The sequence below is a fragment of the Myxine glutinosa genome, chromosome 5 (assembly GCF_964187855.1).
Source record: "Myxine glutinosa chromosome 5, kmMyxGlut1.1, whole genome shotgun sequence".
Taxonomy (NCBI): domain Eukaryota; kingdom Metazoa; phylum Chordata; class Myxini; order Myxiniformes; family Myxinidae; genus Myxine; species Myxine glutinosa.
In genome coordinates this window covers 204,590,764-204,609,902 of record NC_136265.1, presented here as the reverse complement: position 1 = coordinate 204,609,902, position 19,139 = coordinate 204,590,764, and the positions used below count along the sequence as shown (strand labels likewise).

The 19,139-nt window shown below is 47.7% G+C and overlaps 1 protein-coding gene across 1 annotated transcript in view; it reads left to right on the top strand.

The window, feature by feature from the left end:
- LOC144892455 (galactoside alpha-(1,2)-fucosyltransferase 2-like) overlaps positions 1 to 18,908 on the top strand; it is an 89,972-nt gene extending 71,064 nt beyond the window's left edge. The window contains exon 3 of the mRNA XM_078779389.1: positions 17,345 to 18,908. Coding sequence (XP_078635515.1) covers positions 17,380 to 18,258 — 879 coding nt within the window. The 5' untranslated portion in view covers positions 17,345 to 17,379 and the 3' untranslated portion in view covers positions 18,259 to 18,908. The remainder of the gene's footprint in view (positions 1 to 17,344) is intronic.
- The last annotated feature ends 231 nt before the right edge of the window (positions 18,909 to 19,139 follow it).

Below are 19,139 nucleotides of genomic sequence, written 5' to 3'. Positions count from 1 at the left end.
CGTATGTTAAAGGTAAAAATAACAGAGTTTATCAAAAGGGGATATGTTTAGTGTGTGGTTCTAAAAAGTGTCAATTCATTTCTGAGCACAAAAGTGTCAAAGATATTTAAAAGTTTTTGTCAGGGAGTAAATTTACAACAACTGGAATACCATGGGGAATTACACCTACTGGGGTATTCTTTTCTGTGGTCCAGGAACAAACTTGGATAAAAGATTAGATGAGGCTGGCAATCTTAAACCTTGGTCTAAACCTCTAAATAGGGTTGATGAAGTGTGTATGAAGCACGATATTGATTATGGGAATACCACTATATTGGATGAAAAACACGAAGCCAACAGAGAAATGTTGTATAATTTGTCTTTGATACAAAATCCAACGTTGAGAGAGAAAGTTGATAGGTTTATTGTGAAAAAATTGATAAGTGCTAAATTGAAACTTGGTCTTGGTTATCCAGGTGTTTCACCCTCAAAAAACTATTAAGCTCTAATGATGTTATCAAGACTGAAAGCTTTTGGCTGATGAATTGCATAAACCTGTAATCAAAAAGTTTAAAAGAAGGAAAGTTTATTCCATAGCCACCGACCACATATGGTCCGCTGATTTAATTGAACTAAATAATGATAAGGGATACAAGTATGCTTTAACCGTTATTGATTTGAGGAGTAGATATGCTTGGGTTGCTCCTTTGAAAAACAAAAGGGGTAATACTCTTATGTTAGCTTTCAGTGGAATATTTAGTAAAAGTAAAAGAAAACCAAAGAAGTTATGGACTGATGAGAGAACAGAGTTCAAGAACAAAATATTTATGAAATTTCTCAAGGGGGAGGGTATTAAATTATACAGCACCTTTAATGAAGGAAAGGCAGTTGTTATTGAGCGTTTTAATCGCACTTTGAAAGAGAGACTATATAAAAAATTCACACAACTCGGTTCACAACAATGGGTACCTATAATTCAGGACATTGTAGATAATTACAATAATACAGTTCATTCATCAACAAAATCAAAACCATCGGGAACATTAACAAAATTAGAATATGAAAAGGAGATTAATTTGAGAAAACCCAAGTTCAAAGTTGGTGATATTGTAAGAATATACAGATGGAAAAGCCATTTTGAGAAAGGTTATACAAAGAGATGGACTAATGAATTTTTTAAAATCGTTGATATAATGGATACCGTTCCTTGGACCTACAAATTATATGATTTGAATGGGGAAGAAATCTTGGGTTCATTTTATTCACAAGAATTACAAAAGACACAAATAAGCAGATAATGTCCTTGAAAGCAATGGGTTGGCGCTTCACAATCCTCTACTGTACACCGCTGCGGACACTCGAGGGCCAAGTCCGGGGTGTATAGAAGGGGGCATCTGCTTTTCCTCACCCTAAACCAAAACCAAAGCAAATTATACCCTTGAAAGCAACGGGTTGGCGCTTCACAATCCCCTACTATACACCGCTGTGGACACTCGAGGGCCAAGTCCGGGGTGTATAGAAGGTGGTAGGCTCCACAGTTAGAACCATCTAGGCCAGGGGTCAGGAACCTTTTTGACTGGGAGAGCCATAAAAGCCAAATATTTCTAAATATATTTCATTGAGAGCCATATAGTATTTTTAACGTATAATAAATTAAATATGTCTTACTTTTAATGCGACTTCTGGTGCTGCATGGTTTTGCTGATGGCCTTGTAGTCTGGTTCATACGTGGTGAGGTTGAGCTTCATGCAGGCGTTGAGGCTTCCATCAGTTAAACGTGAGCGTAGGTTGGTCTTAATGTTCCTCATATGCGAGAATGACTGCTCACATGCATATGTAGAGCCAAACATGGTCAATACGGCAATACTCACACGCTGCATTGTGTGGTATGTCACAGGAAGCTCGTTCCAAGTTTTAAGAATCAGCTGGTCTTCAGGTTGAAGATTTTTCATTTCTGTCCACTTGTGTTCCCTCGCCAGCTCTGCTCGCTGTCGCGCAAGACTTTCCAACTCTCCATTAAGTGACTTGAACTTACTCATCCACATGTCTGATGCCTTCAGGTCAGCAACTTCCAGCTCAAAGTCTCCGATAGAGACCCCAGGGATGCATGTCAGGTCGATTTTGCCCACTGCACACTCATGTGGATGAGTGATGAACTTGAAAAGACCAGTGCGCGCACGAAATTCTACAAAACGTGCTTTGAATGACTGCAGGAGATTGGACGTAAAGCCAGCTAGCTTTTGCAGGACATTCCAAACTGATTTTTTTTTTTTTTTTTTCAACTCAAAATTGTCTGGGAGCCATATGCCGTCACCGGAAGAGCCATATACGGCTCGCGAGCCATAGGTTCCCGACCGCTGATCTAGGCAGACCTCATAATATGTTTTACCCAAATTTAGTGAGTCTCCAAGGTATAACTCTTTGGCTGGGTCATCAGGGTTGAACACATTCTGTGGGTCTTGGTTGCTCAAAAGGTCTTCAAACAAATCAATCCTTTCACCCCAAGTTGCGGTAAAAGCGGTATTTTCATATTGCATCTCAGATAGAATTTCCTGTGAGAGAAAATAACAATGTATTAATTTAATACAATATTATTATATGTATAAATCAAACTTTGTAAAAGAAAAAACAAACAAAAACAACAACTCTTACCTCCATTGATAAGAGGTTTGAATCCAGTTCATCAATTTGAAGGTTGAGTTCCATACAGGTAGTAGGACTCCAAGGAATTGCAAAGTCATCCCATTCCATCTCGGCACAGTAGTCCATTCTCAAGAGAAGCAGGAAGTCTGTTTAAATTTAGCCTGTGTGGTCGGTGCCTTTTATAAGAATGGTTGTCTGGTGTCATTTCCTTTGGAAATTCCCTGGGCATGCCTGGGCAAGCCTTAACTGGAAATGATGCAATGGTAGAGTTTATAAAGTGGGTGGGGGTTAGGGAAAGTGGGCAAGGCTTAGGAAAAGTGGGTGGGGCTTAGCAAAAGTGGGCGGGGCTTCGCGAAAAGTGGGCGGGGCTTAGGTCAAGGTCAGATGAGGTCATTAAGAGAAGTATATCATTTAAGATTAGCTCAAGATGGTGATTCTGTTTTTAAGAGAATTAATGGAGGTGCTGGCTCTGAACGTACAGGAGGGTTTACCGTGGGAGTTGTATGCAAATGATCTGGTGTTGAATGTGGAGAGTATGGATGGACTGAAGGAGAAGATGAACAAGTGGAAGGAATGTATTGTTGCGGAGATGAGGCCTGTATTTTTTTGATTGTGTGCTGTATTATTATTATTATTGTTTATTCTGCGCCCCCCTACCTCCGGAGCTGTGTAAAGGTGAAAGGGCATCCCATAATTAGTCCACAAGCATACACATCAGCCAAGTAATAGAATACCCCTGTTGATAGTTATCTCTTATTCTGTGTTTTAGGGTAAGGCTGTGTCTCCCATTAATTGAAGTACTCCATTGCACCAGTGAAAGAGAATAGATCCCCTTTCATTCCCATCCCCAAAATCCCCATTTCCTTCACATCCCCTTTCGTCATTGCCGAGCCTCGATTTTTTTTTTTTTTTTTTATTATTATTATTATTATTATTATTATTATTATTTTTTTTTTTTTGTATACAAGGTCGAGGCTCGTGAAAGAGCGAACATTAATCGCACAGAAAGACAAACCGACACATAAAACATATAACATAGGGAGCGGTAGACAAGATGGGGAGAGAGGGGGAAGGACACAAACACAACATTTGAGAGCAGGGACCGAGAGACATGGAGACATCGAGAGATCTGAGAGAGGGCGAGGGCTTTGGGGGGGGGGCGTGGGAAGGGGGCGGTGGGAGAGGTATAAAACATATGGACACTGCCAGGACTTCCAGGAAAGAAGTTGGAATTTCAAACAAGGTGGATCTGGGGTGGATTAACGGGGGTAGAAAAGATCAAGGTTTTGGATGGGGGAAGATAAGAGATGGTGGTGAACAGCTGTTTTAAAGACCTGGAGGGAGGAGTGGGATTGAAGGGAGTGAGGGAGTTTGTTCCAGAGGCGGGAGAAAAGAGGAATGAAAGAGTGAAGGTGAGCAGAGAGCCGAGATTTCGGCAGTTTAACCATCAGAGGGTTGCTGGCAGATCTTGTGCGACCTGTAGGAATATTTGGGGGACAGAGCACAGAGAGAGCTGGGGGTGCAAGGCCGGAGAGGAGTCGGTAGAAGACAGAAAGACCACCTACCTGCCTGCGGTGAGTGAGTGAAAGGCCCTCAGAGATAGCTTCATCGCGGGAGATTCCAATAATTCTGAAAGCTTTGGTTTCAACAGCGTGAAGCCGAGCTAGGTGTGAGGCAGGAGCACCGGCCCATAGGGGAGAACAGTATTCCATTGAGCTGCGGATGAAAGCCTTGTATGTGGTGAGGAGCTCAGGTGTGCCGAGGAAGGACTTCGCACGACGGATTGCCCATATTACATCCCCTCTCGTCATTGCCGAGCCTCGATTGCCCATATTACATCCCCTCCAAAACCACCATTGACCATGTGCTCGAGTCGGGGAAGAAAGGCATGTCTCCACCTCGTCATAGAGGGGAAGAGGGGCGTGCCCGCCCGTCGTCATCAAGGGCGGAGCCCGAGGGTCGCGCGACCAACCAGGGCCGAGGTGAGCACCCCGATGGGCGTGTCCAAAAGGCCGGCGGCTTAATCGCCGGAGGCGTTATAAAGGCGCGCACGCAGGAAGCAAGTGGGTCGGTTGCCAGAGAGAGTTGGTCGTGAGTGGAGGGTCAGTCAGTGGTTGCGTTGGTTGCGGTGAGGAGTCGGTGGCAAAGAGTGAGTGGACCAAGAACGAGTTGAGGGTTTGGACCAGACGAGTCGGACAAGGCCTGGCAAAGCACGCGACGTCCACAGTAGCCACAACAGCAGCTTGGGGGCCTGAACGGCGGTTTGGAGCAGGGCCGTAAAGGAACGGCGGCTGCTAAACACGCCGGTTGAGCTGCGGGACCCCCTTGGACTTTCCTCTCCCTCCAGCCATCCACCTCCTGCCAGTCCATCCTTCTTGTGTACGTGAGTTTGTTCTGTTTGTTCTGTCCTGGGTTAATTAAGCTGGTATAAGTTAATAATTGCACTGTGTCTCTGATCCTTCTGTATATTATTTTATTATCTTTCCTTCTCCTTGGTTACTTTGAGCATGTAAATAGTAGGAATAAATTTAGTGGTATTTCCAACCTTTTTGTCTTCTTCTTTTTCTTCTTCTTCACATCCGTGTCGCCTTTGTCTTTTCCCTATTGACTAGCTGCGGTGCGATCCGGCCAACGTTTGGGTGAAATCGGGTTCTAAGCGGGGAGTAACTGTTCGGTCGCGGAGCCTTCGCTCGGCAAAGTAACATCTTTAATCCGCGTCTGTAACAATTGGTGTCTGGGAGTGAGATTCGGGGCCCGAACCAAATTTTTAAAACATCTAAAAAAAAAAATTTGGTCAAAATTTGGAGCGGCCGAAATTTGTTTTGTTTTACAAAACCCGAATTTTGAAATCGCGCCATGGCTGGTCAAGGCGATCGGATGCCGGTGGGTGAGCTAGAGGAGGGGTTAGGGGTAACCCAGGATCAAATGGAGGGGAGCAATGAGGAGGCGGTTGAGGGAGTATCAGACGCACAAAATGGCGCTCTCGCGCACGAGGTTTCAGGCGCGCAAAAAGGCGCCTCGCACGAGCGCGCGGTAGCCGAGCCCGCTGTATCAACGGGCTTTAACATGCAGCCGATTGACATGCAGGCCCTCATTGCGCAGCTACAGGCAGCTGTACAGATGAGTATGGGGAGCCAAATTGAGCGTTTGGGTGAGCGATTGGAGGGCCAAATGGGGGTAATGAGGGACGAAGCGAGGGGTACCGGTGAGGGGTTAGACAACGGGATAAAAGAGGAAAAGAATGGGTTAACGGGGGTGGAAAATAGAATGGCTGCCCAGGAGAATCAGATAGAGGGGGTGAAAAATGGGTTAATGGGGTTAGAAAATAGGATGGAGGACAAATTGCGGGAAATAGGGGAACAATCTGCCAGGCAAATCAAACGAATGGGGAACCAGATAGAGGAGGTGCAAATCGGGTTAGAAAGTAAACTGGATGCTCAGAGGGATGAATTGGGACCGATGAGGGTGGCATCTACAAGGGAGATGGAGGGGATACGACGAGGTGTAAGTGAGGAGGTTTCGGGGCTACGCGAGGAGGTAAAGCGAGGTGAGAAGCGTATGGAGAAAGAGGTGAGAAATAATACGGCAAAGTTACAAGGGGGAATAGAGGATCTGACGGAGGAGGTGGAACAGCTGACGGAGGGACAAAAAGAACTAGTGGAGCAGGTTCAAAAGAACACTGCGGTACTAGGAGGGTTAAAGGCGACACAAAAAGAAATTAAAAACGAATTAATAGCGACGCAGAGGCAATGTCAGATGGTACGTGAGGAACTGACAATGAGGGTGGACGAGGTGACAGAGATAATGGAGACGAAGGACCGAGAGGTGAGGATGCACATAGAGACGGTCACGGTAGCCTTAGAGGACGAACTTGAGGAGACGCACCGAGAAATAAAAGAGGTTAAACAAAAATTAGAGGAAGTGGAAGAAGAGGTGAGTGAAATTAAGAAGAGACGGACAGAAACTAAGAGAGAAATCCAGGAGGAGGTAATGGAATTGGTACAAGGTCGGTGCTCAACTCATAATGTGATGCTCACTAACCAAATAAAGAGTTTGCAGGTGGCAAAGGAGGTGCGGAGACGAGGTACGGAGGTGAGTGGCAATGTATATGATGTGAGGAAAGCTTCAGTCGGCTTGGGGGTTGCTATGGATCCGGGTGTTCGTGAGAGGCCGTTGGTGAAGTGTGCGACAGGTCTGGTGTGCGAAAAAAGAGGTGTGCGAGAATGTCCGACCATGGGGTGTGTGAGGAAAAAGTGCGCGCCGAGGAGTGAGTGTGCCGTCAAGAGTGAGTTGGTCGAAGCGCGTGTGCGAGGGGGCACATGGAAGCGCGGTGTGGTAAGTGTTACGGAGGAAGTAACGAAAGAGTGTGTGCAAGAGGATGCGCGAGAAAGGTGTGTAACGGACAGGTGCATGGGGAAAGAGTGCGCTGTCAAGAGTGAAGGAGAATGCACGCCTGTGGTGAGTGTTACAGAGGGTGTAACGGGAGAGTGTGCGCAAGAGTGTGCGCGAGAAAGGTGTGTAACGGACAGGTGCATGAGGAAAGAGTGCGCTGTCGGGAGTAAGGGTGAGTGCGTTGTCAAGAGTGGTGGTGAGAGTAGTGAGAGTGACAAGGAGCGTGAGTTGGTTGTGACAAGTGAGCGAGGATGTACACCTGGAATGGAAGGATGCACACCTGGAATGGTAGAGCGTGAGTGGGAATGCACGCTGGAATTGGTAGTGAGGCACGTGGTTGGGTGTGCGAGTGAGAGCACACCTGTGATTGTCACAGAGGAGGTGACCGAGGAGGGGGCGCGAAGAGGTGTGTTGGTGAGGTGTGCGAGCGACGAATGTGTGCCAAGGTGTTCGGTGGTCAGGTGTGTGACCAAGTCTGTGAGTGGAATGAGTGTACCTGGGTGTGTAAGGAAAGGTACGAGGAGCATGGGAACAGCTGGAGGTATGAGCAAGAAAGGGGTAGCGTATGCTTGTAAGCATCCAGGTGAGGCATCGACGGTAACCGGGTTAGAGGTTAGAACGACTTATAGCCGAATCGGGCCCTCGGTGCGCGTCGGGCAGCTTCGCGTGCCGCGAGGACCAGCGGGGATCCGAACCATGGCGGTTTCGAAAGAACCGCCGTATGCGATCCACGCTGTGCCTCGCTTGGAACGGCCGCGTCCGGGCTCCACTAGGCGGAGCGGGCAGCCCGATAGGAAGGGTCGTCATGGCGACCACTGTCTATTGAGACGTGCCAGCAGGTCGAGATCGGGACATTGGATGGCTCCACGCCGAGGTGGTGCGTGGGATCTCGGCCCGGGTACGCCCCCGTCCCTGCACCGAGTGCCGGACGTATCCAGCCGCTGGCACAAAACGACCCGCGTTCATTGCTCGGCTGTACGAAGCCGGGCTGTAGACGTGAATTGGCGCACCGAGAGGATGTAATAAGTAGACGGGTGATGAGGATAGTGTTTTGGACTCAAAATTAGAAAAAGGCGAAATTTGATGATTGGTACGGTGATTGGCAGATGATTGGCAGAATTTTTGATTGGTTGGATTTAGGTGTGCGAAATTGATAGTGAGAGACCCCCGATGTGGTGGGATGGCAAATCCACCATCCCTCACAGACAGGTGGGGGCAAATGCGCTATAGCTTATGGGGTGTATGGCAGTGAAAACTAGCCCGGGTGGGTTAGGAGATATCGTGTGTAGGGATCTAGCGAAGATGACATTAGGTAACGTTAAGATTAGTTAGTGACTGATACCTGTAGTGGGGACGCAGGTAGTTTAGTGTGGATGATAATGACGTGGGAGCGCAATAGTTTAAAGGGACGACTGGGAAGCGCAAGTTTCAGAGGGGAGTAGTTAGCTGAGATGATGCCGTGTGTTTGAGGATTGAACAGGTGTGATTGCACAGGTGTGCAACTGAACAGGTGTGTGGAGCAGTGTATGAGTGAGTAATGGTGAGGTGTGTTGTGTTGACCAAATGGTCCAGGAAGAGGAGGAGGGTGCAGGTGGCACCAGGTGTGATTGCACAGGTGTGCAACAACAGGTGAATGGAGAATGGTTGTGTGAAATAAATGGTTGTATGAAATAAATGGTATGGAGTATTGGAATGGATGGTCGTGGAGTGAGTATGGTGGAAATTGTGGAGTGGAGTGGATGGTGCGAAGGTGTGAATGGGGGAAGAGTGGACCCCCATCACGGATACCCGGGGCGGGTAGTGTAAGTGTTAGGTAGAGGGTACAGGTAAATTGTGGTTGGATATTGGCATCTGTGGTGCGGGTGAAAGAATGGTCTGTGGATGGGTGCATTAGTGTTGTGGAAATGGCTGGGCGTGTAGCCTGTTAGTGTGTGTAGTTGGTTGGGCACTCCACCACTGTGAGGATGTCGGCCAGGTGAGGCCGCAGGTGGGCTCTGGGAGCCGGTAGTTGTGGATGGGGCCTGAGGATCCGGAGGACGGACCCGGGTAGCCCAGTGCCAGAGGGCACCAGGGGGTGACAGAGCCAGGAGAGGGCCTTCCCCAGTTAGTTAGGTTAGGGTGAGGAGCTAGGTAAGCTCGGGTGGCAACTGCAGTGGTGGAGGTGTGCAGGTGGGTAGACCTGCCGGGAGAGCTACACGTCGCGGCCCAGAAATTGTGCGAGGGCACCGGGAGATGAATCGGGGGAGTGAGACCCCAAATTGAGAAGCACCACAGTTTGGTCAATGGGAATTGGTTTTTAGAACCCAGAGTGTAAGTTGGCCAATGGATTGGCAGGGAGAGACCCCGGGTAGTGTAAAGTTTGTTAAAGTCATTTAGAGGATAGTTAGGAAGAAGGATCTCCTCGCACCATCTGCATCCACTCACCTGAGGTGACAGGTACTCCGCACCATGCCATGTTTAATTATTTTTTACTGTGCAAATGTTTGGATTGTGAGACGCATCATGACGTGGGTGTGACATTGTGCTTTGATGTTCCATCTCTGCCTCCTTATGAGGATTGATGATGAATTTGGTGATGGCAAATTTTGAAGTAGAGGGATTGTGGCGACGAATTTGGTATAGGGGAAATATGGGGAAGACGTGACAGTAGTGATGGATTGGTAATGTGTAGATTTTTGTACATATGGGGTAAGGGCAAGGGTAGTGTAGGTGACAGGGGGGTGACGTACGGTAGGGACGAGCTTTCTCATTTCGCTCTCCGTACGCATTCCGCCTTGCATTGCCTTATTGATGTGTACCCTTGTGACCTTACCCCTCGCTCATTTGTCTTTCCCCTTTTGTCTCCCACATGACCTGTGCGCCATTGGGTGCCGAGGGGAGCGTGCGTGAGTCCTCCATTGTGCGCCCGAAATTCCCAGAACCAGCTGTCTGCATCGATGCACCACATTATGGACCACATGCCTGTGGCCGAGCACCACTTATGGACCCCATGGGTTGGGGCATGGCCCCTCTGCTGGAACCGGCCATGAGGGCCCGAAATCTTGCTGGCGGACCTTGGCCACAGGGCACCGATGCCCCACAGGTGAACCACACTAGTCGGCCCTGTGGGCCATAAATAAAATAAATAAAAAGGACACATTGGGTGCAAGTTTTAATACAAATAGGCCGCCAGTAAGCAAAGCAAAAGAATGACAACATCTGGAAGACCAAATAATAATAACCAGCAGAGGGAGCCGAAGAGCAAGAGATCACCTGCAGGGTTAGGGGTTGTTTGGTTATTTTTATTCATGAACAGTGATGACTGTGCGCCGATTGGTGCTTGGGTGCGTTTTTGGGTGCTTTCATGGTGCGTCGATGCACAGCAGACTGTCTCCCCCCCAGAAAGAACAATTACAGGTCCTGGGTTAGTCTTGTAAATAAAAGTAGCGTCAAGTGTAAATAATGCTTCCCACCGTCAGTGTGTAGTTTGAAGACCATTCCGCAATTCGGTTAACTGTGGGCGTAAGTCTGTTAGGCAGGGTGCAATGGAGCAGCGGGACACATTTATTTATGTTTTAAAACTGTCGCACTCAGGGTCAGGTTAAAAGTAGAGGTAACTACACCTACGTGTCACACTAAATAAAAGTTGTAGGCCCGGGGCGTGCCTAAGAGGAGGAGGGTGCAGTGTTGCGGAGATGAGGACTGTATTTTTTTGATTGTGTGCTGTATTATTATTATTATTGTTTATTCTGCGCCCCCCTACCTCCGGAGCTGTGTAAAGGTGAAAGGGCATCCCATAATTAGTCCACAAGCATACACATCAGCCAAGTAATAGAATACCCCTGTTGATAGTTATCTCTTATTCTGTGTTTTAGGGTAAGGCTGTGTCTCCCATTAATTGAAGTACTCCATTGCACCAGTGAAAGAGAATAGATCCCCTTTCATTCCCATCCCCAAAATCCACATTTCCTTCACATCCCCTTTCGTCATTGCCGAGCCTCGATTGCCCATATTACATCCCCTCTCGTCATTGCTGAGCCTCGATTGCCCATATTACATCCCCTCCAAAACCACCATTGACCATGTGCTCGAGTCGGGGAAGAAAGGCGTGTCTCCACCTCGTCATAGAGGGGAAGAGGGGCGTGCCCGCCCGTCGTCATCAAGGGCGGAGCCCGAGGGTCGCGCGACCAACCAGGGCCGAGGTGAGCACCCCGATGGGCGTGTCCAAAAGGCCGGCGGCTTAAGCGCCGGAGGCGTTATAAAGGCGCGCACGCAGTAAGCAAGTGGGTCGGTTGCCAGAGAGTGTTGGTCGTGAGTGGAGGGTCAGTCAGTGGTTGCGTTGGTTGCGGTGAGGAGTCGGTGGCAAAGAGTGAGTGGACCAAGAACGAGTTGAGGGTTTGGACCAGACGAGTCGGACAAGGCCTGGCAAAGCACGCGACGTCCACAGTAGCCACAACAGCAGCTTGGGGGCCTGAACGGCGGTTTGGAGCAGGGCCGTAAAGGAACGGCGGCTGCTAAACACGCCGGTTGAGCTGCGGGACCCCCTTGGACTTTCCTCTCCCTCCAGCCATCCACCTCCTGCCAGTCCATCCTTCTTGTGTACGTGAGTTTGTTCTGTTTGTTCTGTCCTGGGTTAATTAAGCTGGTATAAGTTAATAATTGCATTGTGTCTCTGATCCTTCTGTATATTATTTTATTATCTTTCCTTCTCCTTGGTTACTTTGAGCATGTAAATAGTAGGAATAAATTTAGTGGTATTTCCAACCTTTTTGTCTTCTTCTTCTTCTTCTTCACATCCGTGTCGCCTTTGTCTTTTCCCTATTGACTAGCTGCGGTGCGATCCGGCTAACGTTTGGGTGAAATCGGGTTCTAAGCAGGGAGTAACTGTTCGGTCGCGGAGCCTTCGCTCGGCAAAGTAACATCTTTAATCCGCGTCTGTAACAGTATATATATATATATATATTTTTTTGGTATACAGGATCGAGGCTCGTGAAAGAGCTAACATGAATTACACAAAAAGTCAAACAGACACACAAAACATATAATAAGGGTAGAGGTAGACAAGACGGGGAGAGAAGGGGAAGCACACAAACACAACATTTGAGAGCAGAGACATCGGGAGATCTGTGCGAGGGCTTGGGGGGGGGGGAGGCGTGGGAAGGGGGGAGGGGTGGGAGAAGTATAAAACACAAGGACACTGCAAGGACTTCCAGGAAGGAAGTTGGTTGGAAGTTATGGAGGTGGAAGGTATAGAAGCAAAAGGTCTGAAGGTAAATATCGGAAAGACGAAGGTGATGGCAAGTAGTAAAGCATGTGGTGAGGTGGAAAAAACTTGGAAGTTGGCCGTGTGCTGTGAACAGGAATGGTGTCGGAGTGAACTCCATTCAATGTACAATGTGCGCTGAGTGGATTCATCAAAAATGTAGTGGTCTGAGAGGCTCAAAACCAGTGTGGCAGCTACATCCAAGTGTAAGGTGTGCACAGAGGGAGCTGCAGATGGAGGAAATGTTGAGTTGGATCTTGGAGACGGCATGAAGCTGGAAGGTGTGAAAACATTTTGCTACCTAGGAGACATTCTGAATGTAGAAGGTGGATCAGACTCGGCAATGGTTGCTAGAGTGAGATGTGCATGGAAGAAGTTTCAGGAACTGAGTGGCTTGCTGACGAGGAGGGGAGTGTCGTTGAAGCTGAAGGGAAAGGTGTATGCTGCATGTGTGAGAGTGTTGTGATTTATGGGAGCGAGACATGGGTAATGAACTTAGAGTGTTACGGATTCGTCACTTCCGTCTTTGTGGTTTTCATCTACTTGAAGCATTTTTAGTTTCATGTACTACTCGTATTATTGTTACGGTTTCAGTGTGAAATGGAGATAACTGTTTTCAAAGGTAAAAAATAGTCTCCGAAGAAACACGAAATGGGTTTTTTTGGGTTTTTTTTTTTTGTATACAAGATCGAGGCTCGTGAAAGAGCGAACATTAATCACACAGGAAGACAAACAGACACATACAACAAATAACATCGGGAGCGGTAGACAAGATGGGGAGAGAGGGGGAAGGACACAAACACAACATTTGAGAGCAGGGACCGAGAGACATGGAGACATCGAGAGAACTGTGGGAGGGAGAGGGCTTTGGGGGGGGAGTCATGTGAAGGAGGGGGGTGGGAGAGGTATAAAACATATGGACACTGCCAGGACTTCCAGGAAAGAAGTTGGAATTTCAAACAAGGTGGATCTGGGGTGAATTAGTGGGGGTAGAAAAGATCAAGGTTTTGGCTCAAGGGTGAAGGAGAAACCGGAAGAAGAAGAAGAGGCGGGCGTGAGGATCAAGTGAGATTGGGGAAGAAAGGCCTATCTGCTTCGTGGTGTCGAGCTGACCTTGTGGACATTGGTTGCGAGCGAATATTGGTTTCCCGGGAAAGGGATTCCCATGACGGGGATTCCCGTGACAGTGTCGTTATTGCTGTTGCAAATAAACCTGCGTTACGGGTTTTGGTTTCGAGAGTGAATCATTGTTGGAGGGCAAGCTGACGCCTCCATTATCGGCCGGTCAGCCATTTCACCTCGTACCAGCCATTGGCCTGGTTCCCGTGTGTGTCGTGGATTTTCCCTGGAGCGATCTCCGCTTGGGAACTGCTGATCGTTCATGTCAGCTTCATTGTCTGGTGAACGGAAGGTGTGAATTCCCAATCACCTTGTGGTTGAACTATTACCGGACAGACGTCGGACTGGCCTCTCATCAAGCGGCTCTTCTGCAGTGTTGGCTGTCAGCCGTCCTGGGTTCAGGTCTCAGTACGACCTTTTATTGTGATCACTGGAGCGGGGATCGACCTTGGCCTGGTGGCGTGACACAGTGACTTTGGGGAATGTTACAGTTCACTCACATTGGAGTACTGTGAGTTATTGATTCAGGAATATATTGGTGGTACCATCATAGGAATTGCATGGTTTATGATGTGCAAGTGAGAGTTTCCTTGTACTTGCGTTAGGGCAAAGGGGGGCATTAAGCTCCAGGGGGCATTAGGCTCCACTACACAAAGGGGGGCATTAGGCTCCAGGGGGCATTAAGCTCCAGGGGGCATTAGGCTCCACTACATTGTAAATGCATTATATTTTTTTCATGATACACCAGCCATGTTCTCAAGTTTTTTTTTTTGCTTTTTTTGTTGTATACAGAGTCGAGGCTCGTGAAAGAGCGAACATTTATCAAACAAACAAATCAAACAAACAAGCAAACAAAGTATATAAAAAGGGGAGCGGTCGACAAGATGGGGCGAGAAGGGGAGGAAGCACACAAACACAACATTTGAGAGCAGGGACATCGGGAGATGTTTTTGGAGGGAGAGGGCCTGGGGGGAGGCAGGATAGGTATAAAATGCAAGGACACCAAGGACTTCCAGGAAAGAAGTCAAAAGTCACCTCAAAAAAGTGGATTTGGGGTGAAATTAGCGGGGGTAGAAAAGATCAAGGTTTTGGTTTGGGGAAGATAAGAGATGGTGGTGAACAGCCGTTTTAAAGACCTGGAGGGAGGAGTGGGATTGAAGAGAGTGAGGGAGTTTGTTCCAGAGGCGGGAGAAAAGAGGAATGAAGGAGTGAAGGTGAGCAGAGAGTCTTGAGTTTGGCAGTTTAACCATAAGAGGGTTGCAGGCAGATCTTGTGCGACCTGCAGGAATATTTGAGGGACAGAGCCCAGAGAGAGCTGGAGGAGCAAGGCCGGAGAGGAGTCGATAGAAGACGGAAAGACCACCAACCTGCCTGCAGTGATTAAGTGAAAGGCCCTCGGAGATAGCGTCATCGCGGGAGATTCCAATGATTCTGAACGCTTTGGTTTCAACAGCGTGAAGACGAGCTAGGTGTTAGGCAGGAGCACCAGCCCAGAGGGGAGAGCAGTACTCCATTGAGCTGCAGATGAAAGCCTTGTATGTCGTGAGGAGCTCAGGTGTGCCAAGGAAGGACTTCGCACGACGAAGGATGCCCAGTCGGCGACTGGCTTTGGAGGCCAGCTTGGAAATATGGTTTTCCCAGGAAAGATCATGGCAGATAGTGAGACCCAAAAGCTTGAGTGACAGAACTTCTTGGAGAGGATTATTCAGAAAGTAGATGGGAGGGTTGTCCAGTCGGTCTTTTCGGAGAGACATCGTAAGAGTGTGAGAATTGTCAGGATTGAAAGACATGTTCCACTTGTTTGCCCAGTCTGTGATTTTGTCCAGGTCTGCAGAGAGTGAGGAGGCTGCAGACTGCCGATCTGAGGGATGAGGAATGGAGCGGCAGAGAGTGGAGTCATCAGCAAAGAGATAGAGAGGATTTTCAAGAGAGTCAGAGAGATCATTGATGAAGACCAGAAAAAGCACAGGGCCCAGAACACTGCCTTGGGGAACTCCAGCCTGAACAGGAAGAGGAGATGAGAGAAACCCATTCAGGGCCACACGTTGACTACGACTAGAGAGGAAGTCCGCCAGCCATGCGTGGAGATTTCCATGGATACCAAAGGAGGAGAGTTTGGTGAGCAGAGCAGGGTGCCAGACCATATCGAAGGCACGTGATATGTCGAGGGAGACAGCTCTAATTTCCTGTTTGGCATTGAGGACCTCCATCCATTGTTGAGACAGCAGAAGCAGCATGTCCAGAGTAGAGTGACCTGGTCTGAAATCAAATTGATGATCAGAGATCAAGCCATTGGAGAAGAGGAAAGATTTCATATCCGAAGCAATGATGGATTCCATGACTTTGCTGATAATTGGGAGATGGCTGATTGGTCTGTAGTTGCTAGGATCTGTTTTTGCACCTTTTTTGTGCAAAGCGGTGATGTTGGCTGATTTCCAAGCAGATGGCAGTTGACCTTGAGCAAAAGAGAGGGTGAAGAGAACAGAGAGAGGGAGTGAAAGAGCGGAAGAACAGGATTTTAGGACCCGTGGGCTGATGCCATCAGGTCCAGTTGCAGAATCAGAGTCGAGGGTTGACAGAAACTTTTCCACCTTGTCAGGCGGAAAGGACACGGAGTCCAGGAGCAGCTGGGTACGACTGGGTATGGTAGGTACAGAGAGGGATGGGTTTGGGACACAAGATTTAGAGGCAAACACAGAGTTGAGGCATTCAGCTTTTTCACGTGCGGAGTCAGCTGTGTAGCCGTTTGAGGTAAGGGAGGGGATGGAGGGGGAACAAACACCAGAAACCGATTTGACCAGACGCCACCAGGATTTGGAAGAGGGAGACAGATAAGAGAGTTTGGTCTTGAGAACGGAGAGATATTGTTTCCTGGCTCTCCTGAGGGTGGACACACACATGTTTCGGGCTTTGTGAAAGGAAATGAGATTTCCTTCCGTTGGATTTGCTTTCCAGGAGACGAAGGCAAGTTGTTTCTGGGCAACAGTGACTCAAGAACCAATCAGAATGAGTTTTTCTTGTACAGGAAGTTATTATAAAATGCATTTACAATGTAGTGGAGCCTAATGCCCCCTGGAGCTTAATGCCCCCCTTTGTGTCGTGGAGCCTAATGCCCCCTGGAGCTTAATGCCCCCCTTTGCCCTAAGTGTTAATATTGTGTGAGTTTGAATACAATAATTGGTTTTGTATCAATTGCTTGGTGTGGTTCTACCATTGCTCATTGGGTACACCCACATAATAGCACATCTTTCTGCCCTGACTCCTTTCGGGGCTCGGAGGTACACCGTGACCGGGGTTTGGGGAGGAGCATGTAACAAGAGCAGCAATGAAGGCTGGAAAGGGTGGAAATGCGAATGGTTCGGTGGATGTGCAGAGTATCGTTGAGAGAGAGGAAGACAAATAATGAATTGCGAAATATGATGGGAATAGAGCCTGTGATTGATGCTGTGAAGAGGAACAGGTTGAGATGGTTTGGTCATGTGTTGAGGAAGGATGAAAGTGACTGGTTGAGAAGAGTGATGGAAATGAATGTAGAAGGAAGTAGAGGACGGGGAAGACCGAGAAAGACTTGGCTAAAGATGGTGGAAGAAGAAATGCGGGTAAGGGGGTTAACAAGTAGAGATGCAGAAAATAGGGCAAAATGGAGAAGATTGTCATGGGGCCCGCAAGGCTAACCCCGCTTGAGTAGGGGAAATGGCTTTAAAATGCATATTGTTGTTGTGAATTTGTTTTATACCGTGTACACCTTCCCCCATCCCCCAGCCCTCTCCCTTCCACAGATCTGACGATGTCACCTGGTCTCTACTGTTGTTGTCCTTGTGTGCTTCCCCCCCTCTCTCTCTATATTGTCTCCCACTCCCTTTATTACATGTTTTATGTGCACGTTTATGATTTTGTTGAATGTTAGTTCTTACATGATCTTGTATACAAAAAAGAAAGTGTCTTTTTTAATCCCACGTTTTCTTTCAGTGCCATGGCGTAGAAATACGAGCTTCAAGAACTCCATGCTGCACCCACTGCCTGGAGTGTGGATTTCATCAACAATTGGACGACTTGGAAACCAGATGGGTGCATATGCAGCACTTTATGGACTTGCACAAATGAATGGACGTCAAGCGTATCTGTCAGTTAATTCAGCCAATGAACTGGGAGCAATTTTTCAGCTGACACTACCGAGGTTACCTGAGAACGAGAACAAGGATTTTAACAATTTCTTGCTCCATGATTGGATGGAGGAATCGTATGAACATATCTCCCCAATGCGTGTTCATTTGACAGGGTATCTAAACTCCTGGACATTCTATGACCGCTACCGCGATGCAATTCTTCGGGAATTCACATTCCGCCCGGTGATTCGTGAAACAGCAGACACATTCCTCAGGAGTGTTGCAGCAAAAAGCAGTAGCCAACTCTCAGGTGCTAATATAATTTTTGTAGGTGTGCATGTACGAAGAGGAGACTACGTGAGGATTATGCCAAATGTATGGAAAGGTGTCGTAGCAGATGCACAGTACTTAATCAAGGCAATGACGCACATGCGCGGGCGCCACCCTGACTCTGTGTTTGTGGTGGCGAGTGATGATGTAACGTGGTGTCGTCAAAACATCAACGTATCACGAGGAGATGTGTACTTTGCAGCTGATGGCATCCCTAACGCAAGCCCAGGACAGGACCTTGCAGTCCTGGCGGCCTGTAATCACACCATAATGACAATTGGAACTTTCGGGTTTTGGGCTGGGTACCTATCAGGTGGTGATGTCATATACATGGACAAATATGTCATGCCAAATTCACCATTTTTTAAAGTTTTTCGGTATGAAGCTTTTTACCTCCCTCATTGGAAAGGTATCCCAGCCAATTCATCAGCTATCAAAAATGATTGAAGTGCAGTATTGCATATTCAGGTTCTTGTGATCACCCCGATTAACTTGAGTCAAATTCTCGATTTATTTATTTTAATACAACAACGAGCCTCATGGAAGAGCAAAGTTTAACTTTTGGTGACATCATGTTGTGTTCACCACCATCATCTGTGCTTTTATGCTTGTGTTCTGGTTGATCGAGGGATTTACAGTACCAGGATAGTGGGAAGAAGGATGAGCGGGTTATATACAGTTGCTTTTTGAATAAACAGAATTGACTGGGAATCGGACACTTCGGACGTCTTTTCTTCCACACTAAAAACTGACAGTGGCAGCCATGAGCTATGTTGACTTCCATGAAGTTTAACGGGTGTCTCATCTGGGTTTGATTCCCGACCTGCCTTTCAACTGTCGGATTAGTGGGTTTTTTTCCTCTACATAGTCGAGGCTTGCAGAAGTGATTGAATTAGTACAATGAATGGGCATCCTGAACAAACAACAATTTTTTTGCTCTGACCTACAAAAGGACATGGCAACAGTGGTTTATTATAGGAAAAAAAAACAACTATCTAACAGAAAACGATGATCACGTATCAGTGCGTTAGAATCCCAACAATCGCAGATTCGCACTTTGCAGAACCCAACTATTCGAGGTATAGAAAATGTGAACTGTTTCTACCTTCACGGGTCCTCGTGCTCCAGATACTCACGGTTTATGTTGGCACACATAATTCCCCCCACCACCATCTCGCACAAACATCTCCCATAAACAATGGTCACACTGCCCCCCTCCTCCATCTACCTACAATTCCCTTACTGATAATCCCCTACCCACAATCCCCTGCACGGGTCAGTCTGCACAGCGTGTCCTGGGTATTACTCGTTGTTCTTCTGCCGCAGTC